The sequence below is a fragment of the Gigantopelta aegis genome, chromosome 7 (genome assembly GCF_016097555.1).
Source record: "Gigantopelta aegis isolate Gae_Host chromosome 7, Gae_host_genome, whole genome shotgun sequence".
In the NCBI taxonomy this organism is placed as follows: Eukaryota; Metazoa; Mollusca; class Gastropoda; order Neomphalida; family Peltospiridae; genus Gigantopelta; species Gigantopelta aegis.
In genome coordinates this window covers 37842525-37868641 of record NC_054705.1, presented here as the reverse complement: position 1 = coordinate 37868641, position 26117 = coordinate 37842525, and the positions used below count along the sequence as shown (strand labels likewise).

Here is a 26117-nt window from a genome sequence, read left to right as displayed (position 1 = left end):
ACCTTTTCACTTTTGTTTTCTTTCAGATTGCCGTGGTACTTTGTTTATGTTGCCTATTTCATAGCAGTCACAACCTCCCTTATCTGCTCATTCTTTGTGATGCTGTATGGACTCAAGTACGGCTACGACAAAAGTGTGGCATGGCTCATTTCTTTCTGCACGTCGTTCTTCCAGAGTGCACTCATTACAGAACCAGTCAAGGTTTTAGCTGTAGCGTTTCTGCTCACTCTGATATTCAGACAAAGCATGCAGTATGACACTGGAAAGCAAGAGCAAACAGCAGGTATACAGAGAGTCCACCCATAAATCATAAAGTCTGCTGTGAACAAGCCCCTTTGTATAACATTTGGAGGAAATTTGAAACCGATTCATATTTAAAATTTCTGATGTTAATGTTTAAAAATGTCTGATGTTAATATTGAAAATTTTTATCTTGGAAAATTAAAGTCATCACCTCTAAAACATACCAATTGCCCAAATTAACGTCATCACCTCTAAAACATACCAATTGCCCAGTACCTCTCCCAAACCGATGTATCGGTAAATAAAAGCTAAAACATACCAATTACTTAGTACCTCTCCCAAACTGATGTATCAGTAAATAAAAGATAAAACATACTAATTGCCCAGTACCTCTCCCAAACCGATGTATCAGTAAATAGGAGCTAAAACATACCAATTACCCAGTACCTCTCCCAAACCGATGTATCAGTAAATAGGAGCTAAAAGATACCAATTACCCAGTACCTCTCCCAAAACCATGTATCAGTAAATAGGAGCTAAAACATACCAATTACCCAGTACCTCTCCCAAACCCATGTATCAGTACCTCTCTGAAACAGATATCGTATTAAATAGGAGCTAAAACATACCAGTTACCCAGTACCTCTCCCAAACCCATGTATCGGTAAATAGGAGCTAAAACATACCAATTACCCAGTACCTCTCCCAAACCCATGTATCGGTAAATAGGAGCTAAAACATACCAGTTACCCAGTACCTCTCGAAAAACCCATGTATCAGTAAATAGGAGAAAAAACAGAAGAAGTTTCTCTCCCAAAACCATGTATCAGTAAATGGCGGACAATGTATTACGATCGCCCCTAAAACATACCAATTACCCAGTTTCTCTCCCAAAACCATGTATCAGTAAATAGGAGCTAAAACATACCAATTACCCAGTACCTCTCCCAAACCCATGTATCAGTAAATAGGAGCTAAAAGTACCAATTACCCAGTACCTCTCCCAAACCCATGTATCTGTAAATAGGAGCTAAAACATACCAATTACCTAGTACCTCTCCTAAACCCATGTATCAGTAAATAGGAGCTAAAATGTACCAATTACCCAGTATCTCTCCCAAACCCATGTATCGGTAAATAGGAGCTAAAACATACCAATTACCCAGTACCTCTCCCAAACCCATGTATCAGTAAATAGGACCTAAAACATACCAATTACCCAGTACCTCTCCCAAACCCATGTATCAGTAAATAGGAGATAAAACATACCAATTACCCAGTACCTCTCCCAAACCGATGTATCAGTAAATAGGAGTTAAAACACACCAATTACCCAGTACCTCTCCCAAACCCATGTATCGGTAAATAGGAGCTAAAACATACCAATTACCCAGTACCTCTCCCAAACCCATGTCTCAGTAAATAGGAGCTAAAACATACCAATTACCCAGTACCTCTCCCAAACCAATGTTTTCAGTACCTCTCTGAAACAGATATCTTGCAGATAGGAGCTGTGTTATACCAGTCCCAATGGGGCTCCCACCCATGTATCGGTAAATAGGAGCTAAAACATACCAATTACCCAGTACCTCTCCCAAACCCATGTATCGGTAAATAGGAGCTAAAACATACCAGTTACCCAGTACCTCTCCCAAACCCATGTATCAGTAAATAGGAGATGAAACATACCAATTACCCAACCCATGTATCAGTAAATAGGAGCTAAAACATACCAATTACCCAGTTTCTCTCCCAAAACCATGTATCAGTAAATAGGAGCTAAAACATACCAATTACCCAGTACCTCTCCCAAACCCATGTATCAGTAAATAGGAGCTAAAAGTACCAATTACCCAGTACCTCTCCCAAACCCATGTATCTGTAAATAGGAGCTAAAACATACCAATTACCCAGTACCTCTCCTAAACCCATGTATCGGTAAATAGGAGCTAAAATGTACCAATTACCCAGTATCTCTCCCAAACCCATGTATCGGTAAATAGGAGCTAAAACATACCAATTACCCAGTATGTGTTTTAAAGGGGCAATATCACTGGGTTTTAAAGTTTACCAATTACCCAGTGCATCTCCCAGACACATGTATCAGTAAATAGGAGATAAAACATACCAATTACCCAGTACCTCTCCCAAACCGATGTATCAGTAAATAGGAGTTAAAACACACCAATTACCCAGTACCTCTCCCAAACCCATGTATCGGTAAATAGGAGCTAAAACATACCAATTACCCAGTACCTCTCCCAAACCCATGTCTCAGTAAATAGGAGCTAAAACATACCAATTACCCAGTACCTCTCCCAAACCCATGTATCAGTACCTCTCTGAAACAGATCTTATTAAATAGGAGCTAAAACATACCAGTTACCCAGTACCTCTCCCAAACCCATGTATCGGTAAATAGGAGCTAAAACATACCAATTACCCAGTACCTCTCCCAAACCCATGTATCGGTAAATAGGAGCTAAAACATACCAGTTACCCAGTACCTCTCCCAAACCCATGTATCAGTAAATAGGAGATGAAACATACCAATTACCCAACCCATGTATCAGTAAATAGGAGCTAAAACATACCAATTACCCAGTTTCTCTCCCAAAACCATGTATCAGTAAATAGGAGCTAAAACATACCAATTACCCAACCTCTACAGATGTTTCTGACAAACCAAAGCAATTACCCAGTACCTCTCCCAAACCCATGTATCTGTAAATAGGAGCTAAAACGTACCAATTACCCAGTACCTCTCCCAAACCCATGTATCGGTAAATAGGAGCTAGAACATACCATTTACCCAGTACATCTCCCAAACCCATGTATCAGTAAATAGGAGCTAAAACATACCAATTACCCAGTACCTCTCCCAAACCCATGTATCAGTAAATAGGAGCTAAAACGTACCAATTACCCAGTACCTCTCCCAAACCCATGTATCAGTAAATAGGAGCTAAAACGTACCAATTACCCAGTACCTCTCCCAAACCCATGTATCGGTAAATAGGAGCTAGAACATACCAATTACCCAGTACCTCTCCCAAACCCATGTATCGGTAAATAGGAGATAAAACATACCAATTACCCAGTACCTCTCCCAAACCCATGTATTGGTAAATAGGAGCTAGAACATACCATTTACCCAGTACCTCTCCCAAACCCATTGTGACGGTACATGCTCTTAATTTCTTTTCACCTGTGGCGATATTAATTGTTTTAGAAGGCCGTGTGCAGTTCCAAATTGCACTTATCCAGGTGGGTAACTTGTTACGTAATACTTCTGCGCGACGGTCATCGAGCTTTTCTAATACACACCCAGAGTAGGTGTGGAGGCCATGTGGCTAGTAGTTACGTAATACCTCCGCGCGACCATGGAATTTTTGGCGACCAAGGCGTCAGTAAGTCTGGCGATCAAAGAGAAAAATGCGTCTCTGGGAGTTGGGGATATATCACTTGATAGGGGGAGGACCGCCTTGTACCCCCAGGCGATATTCTGATTTATAATAAATAGCTAGTTTTTTTGAGATAACGAGGAGAACTAGGAAGGCTCCAGGGGATCACGGACGTCGTCCACTGAACGATCTATATTAGTTCAGACGGGACTTTGGTAAATATATATTTTCTGCTCTGTGTATAACCTTGATGTGATTGATGTGACTTTAAATATTTTAATACTGTATTATACCAACATTCTTTAGACAGTGTCTTCGGTCATCTGACGAAGTAAATCGTAGACTTTTTGTTGTAACATTATACGAGTATTTGGTAATATAAAGCTTGGCCAGTCATCCTAGAAGACCTAGGTAAACTGTAGGTTATTGTCTTTATTGTGATAGGTACCAGTATTAATTCTGTGTTACAAGGTTACTGAATGAGTAGTTAGGGTTAAAAAAATTAATCAGTTAGGAATAGGTAATTCCTTTATTAATTAAGTTCCCCTGGAAGCGTTTCTCAATTATCAATGTGTGGGTGTTGTGTCACGGTGAAGTGATTAGCATATTGTGTAAACTAGACACCTAGAGATTAACTAATTAAGTGAACAGTTCTGGGTTGTTATTAATGTTGTTATTAAACTACTGCGGCAGTACATTTGTCAGCGTACCCAGTACCTCTCCCAAACCCATGTATCAGTAAATAGGAACTAAAACGTACCATATTACCCAGTACCTCTCCCAAACCCATGTATCAGTAAATAGGAACTAAAACATACCAATTACCCAGTACCTCTCCCAAACCCATGTATCAGTAAATAGGAACTAAAACATACCAATTACCCAGTACCTTTCCCAAACCCATGTATCAGTAAATAGGAACTAAAACATACCAATTACCCAGTACCTCTCCCAAACCCATGTATCAGTAAATAGGAGCTAAAACATACCAATTACCCAGTACCTCTCCCAAACCCATGTATCAGTAAATAGGAGCTAAAACATACCAATTACCCAGTACCTCTCCCAAACCCATGTATCAGTAAATAGGAGCTAAAACATACCAATTACCCAGTACCTCTCCCAAACCCATGTATCAGTAAATAGGAGTTAAAACATACCAATTGCCCAGTACCTCTCCCAAACCCATGTATCAGTAAATAGGAGCTAAAACATATCAATTACCCAGTACCTCTCCCAAACCCATGTATCAGTAAATAGGAGTTAAAACATACCAATTACCCAGTACCTCTCCCAAATCCATGTATTGGTAAATAGGAGCTAAAACATACCAATTGCCCAGTACCTCTCCCAAACCCATGTATCAGTAAATAGGAGCTAAAACATACCAATTACCCAGTACCTCTCCCAAACCCATGTATCAGTAAATAGGAGTTAAAACATACCAATTGCCCAGTACCTCTCACAAACCCATGTATCAGTAAATAGGAGCTAAAACATACCAGTTACCCAGTGCCTCTCACAAACCAATGTATCAGTAAATAGGAGCTAAAGCATACCAATTACCCAGTACCTCTCCTAAACCCATGTATCAGTAAATAGGAGTTAAAACATACCAATTGCCCAGTACCTCTCCCAAACCCATGTATCAGTAAATAGGAGTTAAAACATACCAATTACCCAGTACCATCCTAAACCCATGTATCAGTAAATAGGAGCCAAAGCATACCAATTACCCAGTACCTCTCCCAAACCCATGTATCAGTAAATAGGAGTTAAAACATACCAATTACCCAGTACGTCCTCTCCCAAACCCATGTATCAGTAAATAGGAGCTAAAACACACCAATTACCCAGTACCTCTCCTAAACCCATGTATCAGTAAATATGAGGTAGTATGAAGGCACCGTTGGGTTCATGTTCTCATTTCACTACTTATCCACTTGCAGATGAAGAGGAGTTCTTTATGCAAGATGATTATACAAAATCATCTACACACTATATAGCACCTGTGTCACAACGCCTCCTTAAAAACATTCGCACTCAAATCCTCATGGACCAGCGCACTTGGGAGATCCTGGTGGAGATCTTGCTGTATTTCACATTTGTTGCCATAGTGTTGCTGGTGGTTTTGGGCCACAGTGATGTGAAAGAGTCCTACAGTGTTACCAATGGTGTTGAGAATATCTACATCCGTACATTTGAACATAACGAAACTAAATATTTTTATAAAGTAAGTTTTGCCTTATATATTAACTCTCTTTTTTCTTCTTCTTCTTCTTTTTTTCCCCTTCTTTTATTGTCCCAAAACACAAACATAGCAATGCCAGTGATGGGAGCCCTAAATAAATGTATAAAACATATCCACACACACACACACACATGTACACATATATGGGCTATTAATATCAGTTCTATAAAGAAAACTGAACAAAAAACAGGTTTGGGACAAAATTCATGGTATATTAAATTGAATACACATACATGTAGTATTCATCCACATTCATATTAATAGACAATATATTTTAACAAAATGATTATAAACCATGTATTCCAATTACTAACTACAATCTATATACAGTAAACTAATACATTAATAAAATATTAAAAATATGTACCAGGGAGGGAAGGTGGGAAAACTTTTACAAATAAAAATTTGGCCGTTTTCTGCAGTTAAACAATAGGTAGTGCCAAATGCAAGTGGCTTGCTGTGATTTCAAATCTGATTTCACTCTGATTGGTTGAAAGATCTCCTTATGACTCTGCGATTGGTCAAGTGCTAGATATGCATGGAAATTTATTTTATTTAAAATGCAACTTGAGAATTAATTTCCATAATACACTTTTCTCCATCTAGATTATAATCTCACATATAAATATAACTACAAAAAAATTTCACTTAAATTTAAGAATTAATTTCTTCCTTCCTAAATCCCTGGCAATAACAAGGCGACACTCATTAGTCACCGATGTCAGCTGACCCTTTTATTTATATGTCGACAAACCAGACCAAAACAAAAACATGATGCATTAATACAAGATGTGCTAAATCCCTTCTATTAATATTATATTATATAAAATAATATTCCCATTAATATCAGTTCTATAAAGAAAACTGAACAAAAAACAGGTTTGGGACAAAATTCATGGTTTATTAAATTGAATACACATAGTATTCATCCGCATTCATGTTAATAGACAATACATTTTAACAAAATGATTATAAACCATGTATTCCAAAACTAGAGCCCAAACCTGTGTAGAGCACAAGTAGGGAATGGATGCTGCAGGCTCACAATAGCTTGTTGCTGTATGCATGCTACTTTCATGCACACCAGTTATGTCCACAGCCAATACACAATCAGTCGGTTAACCCGGGTGCAACTACTTACAAGTAGTTATTCGGAATCACCCACATCTGTCCTGGGTTAAAATACATCTTAATATATAATGCGTATTCATATGCTGTCCTGGCAGACAAACTAATACATTTATAAGCATATATACATGTTTTAGAGTCAGGGAGGTAGTAACCAGGGGTGGGGAAAAATAAAATTGTCAATCGGTCCCGCTTGATGTCTTCATTAACGGGGGGGGGGGGGGGGGGGGTGAGAGGGGGAAAAGAAAGGAATAAAAAAATAAAAAAAAAAAAAAAAATTATCACATCAGTGGGAAAAAAACATCCCACAAATTGTATATATTTTACATAATGGAATAAATAATATAAAAAAGGAATAAAAGTTATGAATTTAAATCCCATATATGTATAAAAAGTACGAGTATTCAGTACGGTGTCCTGAAAATTCTTAAAAGATCGCACCGTTGAAGCGTTTGACAGCCTGAGCTAGCACATGTTTAGACAAAGAGATTAATAACGTCATCACTGATTGGATGAAATCTGACCTCTACTGGCTCTTGAGATAACCAGTACATGTAGCTGTTCTGCTTACACCCACTTGTTAACAAGAAAGTGGAAACCTTTTGTTAATTTAAAAATCCTTTATAATTATTGGATAGACTACATTGAACAGTCAACAATAAATACATTTATTGATTATTTCAGTATATTTTATGCTATTTCAAGCAGTTTGTATTGCACAAGTCTCTTGCTTCCGACAGGGACACTCGACCCGACAAAGCTCCGTACATAGGTGTTGACAGGTGTTGATTGTAACCAGTTGCAAACTCTGGGTCCTTTGTTTTAATTGGAGTGTAATACCTTGATGGCTCTCTCACCAAGAATGGTGTTATTGTTAACGTCTGTTTTATCTCTTGACTGGCTCAGCAACTTTGACAAAATTAATGTCTAGCCTAGTGGCTGTGGATTGACACTACTGTAGGTCCGACTTCAGTGACTGACGATATATACTTAGGCAGACTTTAAAATCACAGATGTCTGAAACACAAGCTATACTGACCACTATTTATTTATTATTTTAAATCATGCATGAGATACCGATGTCTGGGTAGGCCGGTCCACTTGACGGATAAGAATTTGTTCCAATAATAGAAATGGACAGGTGGTTCGGACCGACAAGAATGACAAAAGTGGGACCGGCAAACACACGTTTTAAAAAAATAATTTCGGTCTCAGAGATCGAGAATCGGTCCCAGACCGGGAGAAAAGGGCTTTTCCCCACCCCTGGTAGTAACCACTACATGATTTTAAACTCTACTAACTGCCTGGCCCATTAAAAGAGCCACCTACTGGCAGGCTTCCAAGGACAGATCAATGTAATTTTTATATGCATCACTGCGCCAGTACCCTGAGATTGAATAAGATCAACAGGTATACCACACTCTAAAGCAGAGGAGGTCCCGCCTCGCCGAAAACTGTAGCCAGAGTACCTATTGACATCTATCTAACACGCTCTGTGTTAATGGGATAGTATCTACACCTGACCTGTATTGGAAAACTGTGGCCAGAGTACCCATTGACATCTATCTAACACGCTCTGTGTTAATGGGATAGTATCTACACCTGACCTGTATTGGAAAACTGTGGCCAGAGTACCTATTGACATCTATCTAACACGCTCTGTGTTAATGGGATAGTATCTTCAATCCCATGCAAAATAAAATCTCTATCAATATCATTAATAGACGGCTCATCTTTCCAAGCTGTGAAGTTTAAGCCACACAGAGGTTTTACTGGTAGTTTTTTGCATCTGAATGCATCTGACCTGGGTGAGGTTTAAAACAGACTGGTACATTGCACACATGATCATATTTGCAATTATTCATTAGACAGCCAACTCTACTGTTATATTTCCTGCAAATAATTTTGCCCTCACCTGTGTGAGAGGCAAAGCTGGGCCTTGGCTTGCTTTGAGCAGGCCTGGCTTTAAGAGACTGGCCTTGTGGTTGTGATACCGGCTTTAATCTCAATATCCCAGTTGACAGATGTCCCACAGCTGTACCCCATTTAAACATATGCATATACTGTAAGCGCCGATACTCCCTGTCATACAGATAAACCAATACAAGGTCATGTGTGCTGATTAAGCTATACAAATGGGATGTATAGGACAAGTAGTCAAATACTTGGGTCATAGGAAGGGTGCCACCTTGGACAAGTTTATGCAGAATAGCAATATTTGCTGCTGACCACTGACTTAGAGTTAGGTTTTCTAACTTGGGTTTCTTGGCCCCTGATCTACACACCAGTTACAAATCATCTGTAGCAGATACTACTCTTTCTGACATAGCTAAGACACAGACTACAAAATCTATAATATCATAATGATTTGATTTAGTGGAACTAATTGACTTCAGGTAAACCTGAGGGTCCTGCCAGGACAACATACCTGTCACATTGTTTGAAGTTGACATCACAGCTTCCCCTTCACTTGATCCTCGCTTTGCAGCCTGCTGGGTTTGTAGCTGCTTTATCAATTGTTGCACAACTCCCTCATTACGGTGATCACCAACAGCAGGATTTGATCCTCCTGACAGGTTTGCCTCGGGGATATGCTCATCTTCAGCTGAAAACTCCTCATTTGCCGCTGCTTCGCTCACTCTGTCGGCTTTGCTGGTACCAGGAATCACGTTATCAAAACTATTCAGCACACTTTTAAACAGAAGTTTTTGCTGCCCAATAGGAATTTTGGTCTTTTTCAAATCATCCATTTCCAAACAGGAAAACGCTTTCATTGACCTAGCGATATAACAACCTCGATGGTGTCCAACGAAATTTTCTTCACGCTGCCCAAGTCCGTACCCAATTTTCGTCGGCCTGGATTTGTTCCAAATCGGCCATTTTAGGACTGGCGCTTTGCTGAAGTACCTGTGACGTCACATGGCGTTCCCTCGATCTGCTCGGGTACGCAATAAAAGTTGCGGATCTACTTCTGGATGGCTGCCATTTTGGCAACGATTTCTGATATTATTCCGTCATTTCTTTTCTTCCCGCAATACATCGTGAATGACGGCACAGTCTAATAGTAAGTACGATCAGCAGTGTCGTACTAGTCACATCATCAGAAAATTCACATGGATTCACATCGTCAGAAAATTCACAAGAAATTTTACAAATAAAAAGGCGGCCGTTTTCTGCAATTAACGGACATGTTGTGTTACAAATTTACAATTGGGCCGTTAAATTGTTTTTGAAGATGTCCTGTCATGAACATTGACCTTTTCTATTACTATAATCACAATATACACCTACAGTTGTGTCAAGAACAAAAATCGATGTTTAAGTTTCAGAAAGGACATTTTACGACATGTTAAAGTTGAGCAGATTTGATATTGACATGTCTGGATGTTGCTATGTACGTGTGACTTGTATCGAAGTCTGAGCCATTTGTTGACAATCTGCAGGTGTTAGTGGGGTTTAACTGAGAGATGTCAACTTTTTCTGGCATATATTTCTGGCTGCTTGGCAACAGAATCATTTAAAAAGTTGCAAAGAAACAATGCTACCAAATTCTGCACTTTTGTTTTTAGACTATGCTGAGAATTATGCATGTACTTTCAAGATGAAGTGCAAAGTGCACATGGTCAAACACTACAGTGACCATACATCCCATAATGACCTTTGTTAATGACACACATGAAACAGGTCCATTCACCAAGAAAGAAACAACAATATGTATAAGTGATGATCTGAAACATGATGCTGATGGTGTTGCACATTTTCTGTCAAAGGCATATACTTATCTGAAAAACAAGTATCCATATTAAATTTGACTTACATGTATGTAGAACAATTATCTGATAGTGCTGCATGTCAGTACATATGTGCAAAACGTTTAGCAGATATAACTTATCACAATTCAACATATAATATTACCTTAACACACAACTATTTTGAATTTGGTCATGCAAAATCCAATGCAGATGGTCTTGGAGCACTTGTCAGATATAATGTCTCAAAAGCAGTCACCCGAAGGGAGTACTTAATCAGAAATGCCCCGAAACTGTATCAGTTTTGTGAGGAAGATTAAAGCAGCCAGGTCAGAGTATTTGTAAATCTGTACAGGATCAGTATAATAACGGTGCAAGAGTGTTTTTCATCAAAGCGACTGATGTGAACAGGAAGCGTCCAAAGGTCAAGACGGTACCTGGCACAATGAAGATTCATTGTGTTTCTGCATTGGCACCAAACATTGTTAGGTTTAGAGATCTATCTTGCTGTTGTCCTGCATGCTTTCCTTTTTCCAGAGAAAGAACAGAAAGTGAATGCTGCAACTTGGAGATTGTTGGGCAATGGACACAAGCTGCTCTGCATGTACACCCAATTAACACACCTTATTCTGACAGTGACAAAGCAAACATCGAAGTATCAACCAAACCAATACATCTACACAAGTAGAACACCAGCAGCCTATGCTAAAAGAAGATTCATATGCTGTTTACTATGACGAAGGTTATTACATTAGACGAATAACCAATACACAATGCAAGTGTCAAGTGCTTGAAGGTGATCATATTTGTATGAAATTCCTTCATCAGTGTAAAGTGACATCAACATTTAAATGGCCACAGACAAGGTCCTCCCAGACTGTCGGAGTGGAGTGCTTAGCAACTGGTTTCATCTTTCTTGGCCCTTTAACAGTTGACGGACATGAACATTTTATTCTGCTACAGTTGTAGGACGTAAAATCCAAATATTACAAAATCAAGCTGGCAAATAAGGACATTGCAAGCTAAGTAGATTGTGCATTCATATCATTGATTATTTTATAAAATGTAACAACTGTATGTCCAATTTTTTCATAAAACATTTCACTAGTCGTCCTGCTTTTTAAAAATATTGATTTTTATAGAATGCTGCATAGTTAATTTTTGGGTCCCAGTGAGACTCTTTATGCAACTTTTCCCGTGAAACTGTCCTGAAAAGAATTGAGCAATGTCAAAATGATGTTTTTGCTTTCCAGTAATGGTCAAATATATCAGTGTTAAGTCAATAAATAAATGATAATTCTTTAATGTAATTCTCAGCTGACTTGACCTAAACCCAAAGCTACTTGTCTTGAGCAATCGGACAAGTGTGATAGTAGAGCCCTGAATTGAATAAACATTGTAATTACGAAAGAAACTCACTTTTCATTTTGCTCTTGCCTTTATCAAGTAAAAATTAAGGTAAGATATATATATATATACCAGGGTTTCCGCGGTCATTAAAAACCTGGAAAAGTTTTGAAATTTTGTTTAAAACTGAAAAGTTTAGAAATTTCTGCATCGGCCGCGATATTTTCGATCATGCTTATCAGAGTGTGAGTGATTACTTCTTGTCAGGTAGAGTGCAGAGTTACTTTTCTTGAATCTTTGAATCAGTATGTGAAATCGCTTCAGAAGGAACCTACCTTGAAATCATTCAAGTCAATGAAGGAGGCTACCTCTTCTCCATTATTCATTGCACAGCTTCAGTCTTTCCTGTCGGTGGCCAGTGAGATGAAGCCATTTCTACTTGCACTCCAGTCAGAAACGTCTCTGCGTGCTTCCTTTTCTAGCAACTGACTTGTTTCAGTTGCTGAAGGGTCTGCTTGATCACTTTGTAGAGAAGAAATATCTAGATGAAATTCAGAATGTGAAGCATCTAGTTGATTTTGAACCAGGAAAGTCAAAATATCACATGGATGTATCTAAAACTGATGTTGGCTTTGCAACATGTTATGCACTACGTGATAGGAAGAAGCAGAAAAGGATTTCAGAGAGGGATGTGTTGTCCTTCAGATTGGACTGTAGACGGTTTCTTTTGGACATATCGTGGCAGGCCATCGGTCTACAGGCTGGTAGGTACTGGGTTTGGATCCCAGTCGAGGCATGGGATTTTTAATCCAGATACCGACTCCAAACCCTGAGTGAGTGCTCCGCAAGGCTCAATGGGTAGGTGTAAACCACTTGCACCGACCAGTGATCCATAACTGGTTCAACAAAGGCCATGGTTTGTGCTATCCTGCCTGTGGGAAGCGCAAATAAAAGATCCCTTGCTGCCTGTCGTAAAAGAGTAGCCTATGTGGTCCTTAACCATATGTCTGACGCCATATAACCATAAATAAAATGTGTTGAGTGCGTCGTTAAATAAAACACTTCTTTCTTTCTTTCTTTTGGACATAGTGAACAAGCTTCTGATGAAATCACCAGTGACGACAGTTTTGGTGAGAAACTTAACCTGTTTTTCTCCTGAAGCCATTTTGAAGGATCCTGCTGGCTGTGTATCAGCCTTTCATAACTGTCTGAATTGCCTTGTGAGTGCAGGCAAGCTAGACATCAGTGCTTATGACAAGATCCTCAAGGAATTCAACCTGTTCTTAGATGAGACACTGAAATCCGATGCAACAAGCAGTCTGGAATCCTTCTCACGTGAAAATTATCGCCTGGACTCCCTGTATGCTTCTCTTCTTGGAAACAAGAAAGAATTCTGCCAGCTTTGGCCAGTAGTCAAGCTTTTTTTGTCGCTATCACATGGGCAAGCTGATGTGGACAGGGGCTTTTCTGTGAAAATGGAGGCCTTACCAGATAATCAGAGAGCCCTATCCCTTATAGCAAGGAGGGTAATTCTTGACCACATTTTTCATGTTGGAAGCATCCAGAATGTAAAGCTGTCCAAAGAACTTATTACATCAGCATCAAATGCCAGGAATATAGGTATACAGACTTTTACCTGGAAGAGCAAAGGAAAAGGACAGAAGAAGCTGACGGATCAAGAAAGAGAAAAGCTAAAGATGCAGAACTGGCCACCTTGATGAGAAAGAAGGTAAGGCTGGAAGCAGACATCCATCAACTGCTAAAAACTGCTGACGAACATGCAGACATGGCAGAGCAGAAAAATGAGGTAGCCTCCTGAGTGTTTCCAACAGTGCCAGGAAAGGTGCAAAGACTAAAGAAAGTCAGCTGAAAGAGCTTCTTTCCTACGTTGATTCTATACGGGCTAGTGTAGCCAAGTAATATGCAATTTGTGTTTTACCTATTTGTCTGCTTCTATCATAAACAGTGATTGTAAATACTTAATTTGCTACAAGTGAAGGACTATTTATGCTGCCCAGTATATTTTAACAAGTTGACTGTGTATAAGTCTATTTACTAAGTGGTTTGCTATCAGCGCAGTAATTAGTTGTGTACACACAGTGTTTCATGCTTAGGACTGTGTAAATGTAGCATGCTGTCTCTAGACAACTGCCAATCCTGGATATTCCAAGTGGCTTACCCTGTCATCAGCTTGCCAACAGTAATTGGATTATCAGTACTTGTTGATCCTGTTTGTCTGCTCCTGCGTAAAGGGTGTCCTCCCATTTTGCCTACAACCCAGTTTGCCTACAACCCATTTTGCCTACACCCAGTTTGCCTACACTCAGTTTGCCTACAACCCACTTTGCCTACACCCAGTTTGCCTACACTCAGTTTGCCTACACCCATTTTGCCTACAACCCAGTTTGCCTACACTCAGTTTGCCTACAACCCACTTTGCCTACACCCAGTTTGCCTACACTCAGTTTGCCTACACCCATTTTGCCTACAACCCAGTTTGCCTACACTCAGTTTGCCTACAACCCACTTTGCCTACACCCAGTTTGCCTACACTCAGTTTGCCTACACCCAGTTTGCCTACAACCCAGTTTGCCTACACTCAGTTTGCCTACACTCAGTTTGCCTACACTCAGTTTGCCTACAACCCAGTTTGCCTACACTCAGTTTGCCTACACTCAGTTTGCCTACACTCAGTTTGCCTACACTCAGTTTGCCTACAACCCAGTTTGCCTACACTCAGTTTGCCTATACTCAGTTTGCCTACACTCAGTTTGCCTACAACCCAGTTTGCCTACACTCAGTTTGCCTACACCCACTTTGCCTACACTCAGTTTGCCTACAACCCAGTTTGCCTACACTCAGTTTGCCTACAACCCACTTTGCCTACAACCCAGTTTGCCTACACTCAGTTTGCCTACACCCATTTTGCCTACACCCAGTTTGCCTACACTCAGTTTGCCTACACCCATTTTGCCTACACCCAGTTTGCCTACACTCAGTTTGCCTACACTCAGTATAAAAAGATGGTATCCCCAGTTAAAAGTGGAACATTCCATGTATGGTCACTGTGTATAAAAAGATGGTATCCCCAGTTAAAAGTGGAACATTCCATGTATGGTCACTGTGTATAAAAAGATGGTATCCCCAGTTAAAAGTGGAACATTCCATGTATGGTCACTGTGTATAAAAAGATGGTATCCCCAGTTAAAAGTGGAACATTCCATGTATGGTCACTGTGTATAAAAATAACATGACAAAATAATATGACAAACACATATTTTATTATAGAAACATTATGCAACAAAAACAATTAAACAATTAAAATGACCTCACAAATATAATAATCCTTACGTTTATATAAACATTTAACTTTAATCCTGTATCAAAGGATCATGGACGCCATTTAACTTTAATCATGTATCAAAGGATCATGGACGCCATTTAACTTTAATCCTGTATCAAAGGATCATGGACGCCATTTAACTTTAATCCTGTATCAAAGGATCATGGACGCCATTTAACTTTAATCCTGTATCAAAGGATCATGGACGCCATTTAACTTTAATCCTGTATCAAAGGATCATGGACGCCATTTAACTTTAATCCTGTATCAAAGGATCATGGACGCCATTTAACTTTAATCCTGTATCAAAGGATCATGGACGCCATTTAACTTTAATCCTGTATCAAAGGATCATGGACGCCATTTAACTTTAATCCTGTATCAAAGGATCATGGACGCCATTTAACTTTAATCCTGTATCAAAGGATCATGGACGCCATTTAACTTTAATCCTGTATCAAAGGATCATGGACGCCATTTAACTTTAATCCTGTATCAAAGGATCATGGACGCCATTTAACTTTGATCACAAATTAAAGATCACAGTATGGGATCATAGGACTAATACTAATCACCGTAAAGAGCATGAAATCACCTTTGCGCAACTAAGCCCCAATTACATTACTTATGTTCATTGTAATCTTAATTGTTTATATAATGCAATGTTTTTATGTTGGTTTCAGACACAAAATAATAGGGATTGTCCCACTATTAACTGGGGATGTCACTTTTTCATACTGTAGGCAAATGAGTGTATAGGCATACTGGGTTGGAGACAAAATGGGTGTAGGCAAAGTGGGTTGTAGGCAGAATGGGAGGGAACCCCATAAACAGTGACTGTATATACATATTTACTTTCTGTTTTGATTACTTCTTGTGATGCATTATGTCCCTGAAAACAATCTTTTTCATCATTGAAAGTCTTTGATTTTGTTATCAGGTTGAACATTCAGTTTTACCAGATTTCAATTTTATCTCATGGCAGTGTGATACGTCTGTACATGTTTACAGATTTGTGTGCGAAAAGGTCATTAAATATGTTTGAACAGTTATGGAAAAGGTTTGAAATTTGATTCTTGAAAGTCTGCAAGAACCCTTATATACTCTTGCATCTGTGGTGACTGTGATAGCAACACCGTTTACATTTAGCTCAGTCTTACAGTTTTACATTTAGCTCAATCTTACAGTTTTACATTTAGCTCAATCTTACAGTTTTACATTTAGCTCAATCTTACAGTTTTGTGTTTCTGACAAACTATAAGTCCTACATCAATGAAACTAGATTTTGTTTTGTTTTAAATTAATCAAAATGTTAATTTAAGTTTTTGTTTAATTACTATTTTTAAATTTTAATTTTAAAATAAATATATATAGATGAAAATCCATAAATGCAATTGTCAGTTACATGGAATAAGTTTATGGTCAGTAATATTGAATAAGTTTATGGTCAGTAATATTAAATAAGTTTATGGTCAGTAATATTGAATAAGTTTATGGTCAGTAATATTGAATAAGTTTATGGTCAGTAATATGGAATAAGTTGATGGTCAGTAATATTGAATAAGTTGATGGTCAGTAATATGGAATAAGTTGATGGTCAGTAATATTGAATAAGTTTATGGTCAGTAATATGGAATAAGTTTATGGTCAGTAATATGGAATAATAAGTTTATGGTCAGTAATATGGAATAATAAGTTTATGGTCAGTAATATGGAATAGGTTTATGGTCCGTGATACTGAATAGGTTTATGGTCAGCAATATTGAATAAGTTTATGGTCAGTAATATTGAATCACTTTATGGTCAGTAATATTGAATAAGTTTATGGTCAGTAATATGGAATAATAAGTTTATGGTCAGTAATATGGAATAATAAGTTTATGGTCAGTAATATGGAATAGGTTTATGGTCCGTGATACTGAATAGGTTTATGGTCAGCAATATTGAATAAGTTTATGGTCAGTAATATTGAATCACTTTATGGTCAGTAATATTGAATAAGTTTATGGTCAGTAATATTGAATAAGTTTATGGTCAGTAATATTGAATAATAAGTTTATGGTCAGTAATATGGAATAATAAGTTTATGGTCAGTAATATGGAATAGGTTTATGGTCCGTGATACTGAATAGGTTTATGGTCAGCAATATTGAATAAGTTTATGGTCAGTAATATTGAATCACTTTATGGTTAGTAATATTGAATAAGTTTATGGTCAGTAACAATGAATAGGTTTATGGTCAGTAATACTGAACACGTTTATGGTCAGTAATATTGAATAAGTTTATGGTCAGTAATACTGAACACGTTTATGGTCAGTAATATTGAATAAGTTTATGGTCAGTAATATTTAATAAGTTGATGGTCAGTAATATTGAATAAGTTTATGGTCAGTAATATTGAATAAGTTTATAGTCAGTAATATCGAATAAGTTTATGGTCAGTAATAATGAATAAGTTTATGGTCAGTAATCTCGAATAAGTTGATGGTCAGTAACATTGAATAGCCGAGACATTTGATTCTGGTGAATGTTAAGCGACTCAGTTGACTATGCTGGTTTACATATATGCTTCTAATTACCCTTTGCAAAATATTTGACAATACACGACGAGGTCACAATAAGCCATGCTGGTTTAAGTGTTGTATTTGACCATTTGCGGAGTTTAATGCTGGTTTTACAATAGCAAATTGAGTTTTATATACATGTTTATCTTTTCTCTCTGTTTTGACAGGTAACTGACTCACACACTATGTGGGAATATTTGAATGATACGTTTTTGGACAAAGTCTTTTTGGGGCCATCCACTCCAATTCCAAATACACTATCATTTCTTGTGGGAAGGACAAGATTGCGACAAATAAGAATACGTGAAGGTAATCAGGAACCCAGGGCCCCTGCTTAGGAAACTTTAAAGTATAGACTCTTCCTTTTCTTCTTTCCTTTTTGTTTTCCTTTCTTCTTTTTTTTTATCCTACTGCCCCCTTTTCTTTTTACTCCTTTGAATTCCATCTCATTTCTTCCCAATCTGGCAAATACTCCTTTCTTTTAACTTCTTTTGCTGTCCACCTTCACATCCCAGTTCTTGTCTCTCCAACCGCAACAGGTGTTTGTCTCTTGTAGCAATGTATACGGGGCAACGGGCAACTCTATTAACGTGCCCCTATCCACAAGGGTTCAGGCACACCCGCCCCGGATCTAGCCTCTGACTTCGCCAGTGACCATCTCCGGGGCGGGGCAATGTATACCACACACCTGTAATTCCCAATCAGCATTTATCTATGGGCTTAGTCTGACCAATGCGCAGAGTGTCCAGTAGTTACTTCTGGCATTGTTAAGAGGCACTTATAACCACATACTTTGTTCCTCTATTACCGGCGATCGTTAGTTAGTGCATGGGTCAGAGAAGCTTTATTAACGGCAGAGGACGAGGATGTCCGGTGGGTGCAGGGAAGTACACAGAGACTGCACCCATGGAGGATGTTGAAATAGGTAGGCAATGGTGTGGACAGCTCAGAAGACAGAATTCGAGGAAACTGGCAGAAAAGGTCAAAACAGATTAAAACTGGGGGTGAAATTGGATAGTTTTTTATATTAAGGAAGAAAGGAAATGTTTTATTGAACGATGTACTCAACACATTTATTTATGGTTATATGGCGTCAGACATATTGTTAAGGACCACACAGATACTGAGAGAGGAAACTCGCTGTCGCCACTTCATGGGCTGCTCTTTTTTGATTAGCACCAAGGGATCTTTTATATGGACCATCCCACGTACAGGATAGTACATACATCCATTGTTACACCAGCTGTGTTGCACTGGCTGGATCTAGTTTTATATTAAGATAATGAGAATGGTAGGCAGAGGGTGATAGATGAGAAAGATGAATGAAAGTGTGAGCCAGCTTTGACAGGTAGACTCAAATTTCTAATGACATCACATCCATACCATGTACCGGTATATGGTCTTAAAGTCTTACACTATATTAGAGTTTTGAGTCTCAACTCTTAAACGGTTTCATAAGCAGGGCGCCATAAATGTTGATTGTCATCTTTAGTATTTTCTAAAGAATTTTCTGTGCACCTTAAAATGTTAATTTTTTTTTTTTTTTTAAATGCCACAAGAGAAACCCAGTTTCATCAAGACACACTGATTTCAGACCAAAATCCTCACAAATTGTTAAGTTAATAAGATTTGAATATACTACACCCATTTGCATGACATATGATTTTGACTAATGTAATACTTAATAAATTATGGTTTTCTTAGGACTGGTATGTATTGTCCTGTCCATAGGAATGTGCATATAATATTTTTTGATGCGTTTTCTGTAGGAATAACCTAATGCTAGAGTCACATATCCACCAGGCCCCGTACAAATTTTTCTACCTACTGCAGATTTCTATAATTTCAGTAAATTGGGGTATCGCAGGGGTCTGCGGCACACTGTTGTAGCAGTCACATATTCAGCAGGGCCCGACTCCAACTGCGAGGCGCCCATGGGTAAGCTGCAAGAGTACAGCAGGATTATCCTACATAAGCCGCATCCGTTCGAATGTTGCGGATGCCGTACTGGACCCATGCAATGCTGTATACAATGTGTCTACGGGTTTACAACCAACAGAAATTTCTATGACATATTGGGAACTTTTAATCTGGCGTTAAAAGAATCCCATGTGCCCTACGGTGAGGAAAGAACGTCAAGCCACCCACAGGATAGCCAAGGCAGCCTTTCGGCCGCCGTGAGATTTTACAAAATTTCCCCTAAATTTGGGCATACACAGGCATCGTATCCTGAATTGGTGGATATGTGACTGTTGCATAACCTGTATGACGGACGTAGGTTTTCTCTTTTGCTTTTAATCAAATGTGAAAACAATTATTATGTTGGACACCATGATCGCAAAAGTTTAAAATGTTTAAGGGGCGGTGCATTTCCCAGTGGTAAATCATTAGCCTATTAACCGGCCTCGGTGGCATCGTGGCAGGCCATCGGTCTACAGGCTGGTAGGTACTGGGTTCGGATCCCAGTCAAGGCATGGGGTTTTTAATCCAGATACCAACTCCAAACCCTGAGTGAGTGCTCCGCAAGGCTCAATGGGTAGGTGTAAACCACTTGCACCGACCAGTGATCCATAACTGGTTCAACAAAGGCCATGGTTTGTGCTATCCTGCCTGTGGGAAGCGCAAATAAAAGATCCCTTGCTGCCTGTCATAAAAGAGTAGCCTATGTGGCAACAGCGGGTTTCCTCTCAAAATCTGTGTGGTCCTTAACCATATGTCTGACGCCATATAACCGTAAATAAAATGTGTTGAGTGCGTCGTTAAATAAAACATTTCTTTCTTTTTTTCTTTCACTAGCCTATTGTGCAGTCAGTCTAAGAATGGTCCCTGTCAGTGGGCCCACTGGGCTATTTTCGTTCCAGCCAGTGCACTACGACTGGTATATCAAAGGTGGTGGTATGTGCTATCCTGTTTGTGTGATGGTGTATATAAAAGATCCCTTGCTACTAATGGAAAACTCTAGTTGTTGTCTTTTCTAACACATAAGATCATCAAAAACGAAGATCAAAGTTAAAATCCCATAAACTGGAAGTATTGGTCGATGCTGTCGGTGCTTATCAGCATATTATATTTGGTAAATTCAGTGATAAACAATATAAAAAAGGCTTTGTAATAGCTCCATCTTCAAGTGGTCAGTGGTCTGGCATCATATTCATGATCCTCATCTACATTTGTGTACTTCGTCATCACTTTATACCTCCATGGTTGTCAACGTCTTCATTTTCAGGCCATGGTGTATTCCTCTTTTCCACATATATTCTCCAGTATAATACTAATAAACTCCATCCAATGTTAAACGCAATGATATCATAGTCTTAAACAAGATAGATGTATTCATATGGGCTGACATCATGGAATGGGTTTCTCTTTCATAGCTAGGAATGGGAGGAAAACATTTATCAGGAACAAACATCAGTCAAGAAATATGCCATTGATTAATTGATACCACACAGTGCGCATTGGTTGAATGGTATCTTTTGAGGCAGACATACAAATACTCATCTGTCAAGGGACCATTGATGGAGTCATCTAAATCCTCAAGGTTGTATTTTAGCATTTGTATAAGGTAATATTACTGCATGTTCTAGGGCTCAAAACAAGGGTGTCATAATGTCAACAGATAAAATATCAACGGTCAATATGTCAGTGAAGAAAATGTCTACCATTGATATGGCATCTGGGTCAAAATGTTAACCTGTGTGTGAGAGAGAGAGAGAGAGAGAGAGAGAGAGAGACAGACAGACAGACAGACAGACAGAGTGTGAGAGTGAGTAGGTGAGTGAGTGAGGTGAGTGAGTGAGAGTGTTTCTTATTACAAAATTTGAAATAATTAGAGGATGCATGCTCCAGTGTTAGGTTCTCTGACTCATTAGCCAGCCTGTCTTTGATAAATAAACACACACATATATATATATATATATATATATATATATATATATATATATATATATATATATTGCTTCATCTGCTATTTAGCTTATAGTTCTCTTATATTTTAGTTCCATAATGCTCCCAAGAGGTCCTTAGTTTTTAACACACTATTCCAGAGCCTCATCTCACCTCATGCTGTATTATTTTCAGTATGCACTTTTGTGTTTTAGCAGAACATATTTATTTTTGCCTGCTACTTTTATCTTACTTGATATCTCTTAGCTTGTAATATGGACTGAACACACGAACATAAACACAATGTCAAATGTTACACATGATATACATGTTAATAATGTCAAATATCACACATATTAACAATGGCATAAACAACAATGACTGGGAACATAGCCATATACACTTTATATTGTGTGTGTTTGTGTGTGCATGTGTTTTAATTAAATGTTTTCTTATTTTGGTTTAGGATCTTGTATCCACTTTCTGGATTTGAAGTCAAGACTAAATTCATCAGAAGAGTGTTTTCCACCCTATAGTTATGGTGCTGAAGAATCTCGTTCTTACACTGAAAACTGGGAACATGAAACAACTGACGAAAAGATAACAAAGTGGACATATCAGTCTGGATCTAGTCTAGACACCCTTCCAATTATGGGAAGGCTCGACATCTATCCTGGTGGGGGATATATTCTTCAGTTACCAAGACATCCTTATAAGGCACGAGAGCTTATAGAAAAAGTTAAAAAGACAAAATGGATTGATGAACGGACACGGGTAGTGTTTGTGGAATTCACTCTCTTCAACCCAAATGTCCAGCTGTTCACTGTAGTGGTGCTGATGTTTGAATACTCCAACACTGGTTTCGTGTTTCCTTACCATCTGATTTACACGGCTAACTTCTATCACTACCAGAATGAATTTGAGACCTTTGTTGCCATTGTCGAGGTCCTCTTTGTTATATATCTGTTTATTTTTACTTATGCTGAATTAAAAAAAATTCTTAATATGAAATGTCTTGACTACTTCAATGAGTCATGGACATTCGTTGAACTAACCATTTTGTGTTTAGCGTACTCCACCATTGCTCTGTTTGTTAATCGGCTTCTTGTGTGTAATCATCTCGTAAACACTTTTTCAGACCATAATTTCGAGAAGTTTGTTAATTTTCACACTGCTGCATTTTATGATTCCTTACTGAGATATGTTATGTCAAGTTTAGTCCTGTTGGTAATTGTCAAGTTCTTCAAACTGCTTCGTTTCAATGTCCGATTGTCCATGCTTGCACAAACACTTCATTCCGCAAGAGGAAGACTGATCGCATATTCGTTTTCTTTGTTTGGATTCACCATGGCATTTGCTATATTTGCTGTTCTCGTTTTTGGCACTACACTTGAAGGATACAGAAATATTCCAAGGACAGTTATAACCATGTTCCTTTTTATGATGGGAAAGTCTGATTACTATGGTCTTTATGAAGGCAATGCTGTTCTTGGTCCATTGTTTTTCTTTCTCTTTTCTTTGACATTTCAGTTTCTGTTAGTGCAGTATTTTATTACTCTTCTCATGGATTCATTTCATACTACAAGGATTCACATAGCCACGGTAAAAACTGAAGTTCACATGGTTCAGTACATTCTTAGGAAATTCCGTTTGATAACGATGCTTGATTCACAAAAAAAGCAGGAAAAACGTAAAATTGTTGAACATTTCTAAAATCTATTTGTTAATTGTGTTCCAAAGTATTTTGTTACAGGCAAAATGTTGCTTTTTATGATGGTCAAGTCCTATTACTATGGTCTTTATGAAGGCATTGCTGTTCTTGGTTCATTAATTGTTTTTGTTTCTCTTTTCATTGATATTTCAGTTTATGTTTGTGCAGTATTTTATTGCTCTTCTCATGGATTCATTTCATATTATCATGATTCAGATAGTCTTGGTAAAAACTGAGGTTCACAACAACAAAAAAAGAAGCAAAAACATAAAATTGTTGAAGATCTGTTTGTTAATTGTTCCAAAGTATTTTGTTAAAGGCAAAGTAAAAACTGAGGTTCACATGGTTCAGTACATTCTTAGGAAATTTAATTTGATAACGATGCTTGATTCACACAAAAAGCAGGATAAACGTAAAATTGTTGAAGATTTCTAAAATCTGTTTGTTAATTGTTCCAAAGTATTTTGTTACAGGCAAAATGTCCGATTATGAAGGCAATGTTGTTCTTCGTCCATTGTTTTTGTTTCTCTTTTCATTGATATTTCAGTTTCTGTTTGTGCAGTATTTTATTACTCTTCTCGTGGATTCATTTCATATTATCAGGATTCAGATAGTCTTGGTAGAAACTGAAGTTCACAAAAACGCAGCAAAAACTGTAACATTGTTGAAGATCTGTTTGTTAATTGTTTCAAAGTATTTTGTTACAAAGTGAAAATAAAATATACTGACTGGTTCTGATTGTTTTTATTGTCTCCGGGTAACTCATATCAAAGATATTTCAATCCGCTGAATCGTGCATGCACTATGATCACAGTTAACAATCCTTTACAGCTACACCAAAATATGTCCCGTCCTTGTTCTGTAATGAAATAAACTCATAGTAATACTCTACTTTTAAGATCCTGCATAGATTTATAGATTTCATTGTTATTATCATTATTATTAGTTTGTCCAATGTTATTTACATTCCTGCAAATCGGATATTGTTCACAGAAAATGTTTTCCATTTTACTTTTAATCATACTCTAGCTTTTGTAACCAAATGGGGCTTACATGCTTTGCCTTGTACAGTGAAACCCCACAAAACCAGCTAACCCACAGTGAACTGAGATTTTCTCACGGTCCCCTAATATACCCATGTTTTAACAATAAAATTTGCCCTCTAAACTAGAAACCCCTGGCAACTGAATACCAGACAAATAATATGGTGAGGATGTGTTTATTTTGTGTAAATTGTATGCCTGAAACCCAGACGATTAGATTGATATTATAAACAAGAAAATATATTTAATGTGCAACTTTAGTTATTAAAAATCTCACTGAACATGATATTAACTAGGTATTCACATTTTAAGAAAGAGACAAAAGCTAACAAGCAGTGATAAATACAAAATGTTCTTGTATGGTGAGCACTCTGGACCCTCTGCAGGCATGTACACATTTCTCAGGATGTTAAAACTACAGATTTTTCACTTACTTACATATAATATATAAATCTTATACAATTTAGGTTATACTAGGCTAAACAATTTTGTCTTTGCTATTAAAAAACTGTCAAAAAACTCAATATCAATCGTACACTCAGCTGAATGAACATTATATGAAGCCTGTGTCAGACCTAATTGTTCACAAAATGCAATTCTTCAATAGTAATGGTGCATTTTCTTTCCTTAAAGTATGGAAATGGTTTAGTTCGGTTGTGCCCTCTAATATAATACTCTGGCTAAGTTAAATCTCAAATACATAGATCATGAAAGTAAAGGCAAAGATGGGACAAAATTAACATGTTACCTTCAAACAGCAAGAAAAACCACGAAATGTGTATTATGATTAGAAGTCCATGTGTTATTAATTTAGAATGTTTCAGAATATCATTTGGCATTGGCAAGGGCCTAAGCAAAGTGTATACATGATTAGGGCCATACCTCGACATAATGTTGAACTGGCATTTGGCAAAATGGTGCTTGATTCCAGGAAACTCATCTAGTGCCTCATCTATACCACAGCCATTCCCGAGGAGATCCTCTATTGGAGATTTAATCCCTCTTGCACGATCACAAGAGGCCTGCCATTCCAGACTAGTTTACTAAATTAAAACTAACTCAGGACAGCTCATTAGAATAAGTACAGATGTTTTGACATGTATTTATGAATCAATCAGTGCAATAACAGTGATAATACTAGGTGTTCGCGAAAGGTGAGCCTATCCTGAGCCATCGGTGGCACCCATCATGAATGCTCCCACCACCGCTGTCATGTCCGTCAGTTGATCAGTCATCATTTTTGTCAGTGGTACATCGTGTTTAGTGGATATAGTCTCCCAGTGTCTAGCAATAAAACCTTTTAAATGCCTCCGCCAATCTCTGGACATCATAACTGATGGAATAACTTCTGTGTTAGAATGATATGGCATTGTTTTAAATATGCATACAATGAGCATCACTTGGGTATCTTAGAAGTTATGATATGTAGCTGGAGCAGAAGGTTGCT

General features: G+C 38.0%; 1 protein-coding gene across 1 annotated transcript; it reads left to right on the top strand.

The window, feature by feature from the left end:
• LOC121377602 (polycystic kidney disease protein 1-like 2) lies at positions 1 to 24360 on the top strand. The gene is made up of 4 exons (XM_041505663.1): positions 1 to 283; positions 5597 to 5880; positions 18199 to 18340; positions 22383 to 24360. The coding sequence occupies exons 1-4, from the start codon at positions 100 to 102 to the stop codon at positions 23627 to 23629; spliced, it is 1857 nt and encodes a 618-aa protein (XP_041361597.1). The 5' UTR covers positions 1 to 99; the 3' UTR covers positions 23630 to 24360.
• Positions 24361 to 26117: the final 1757 nt, after the last annotated feature.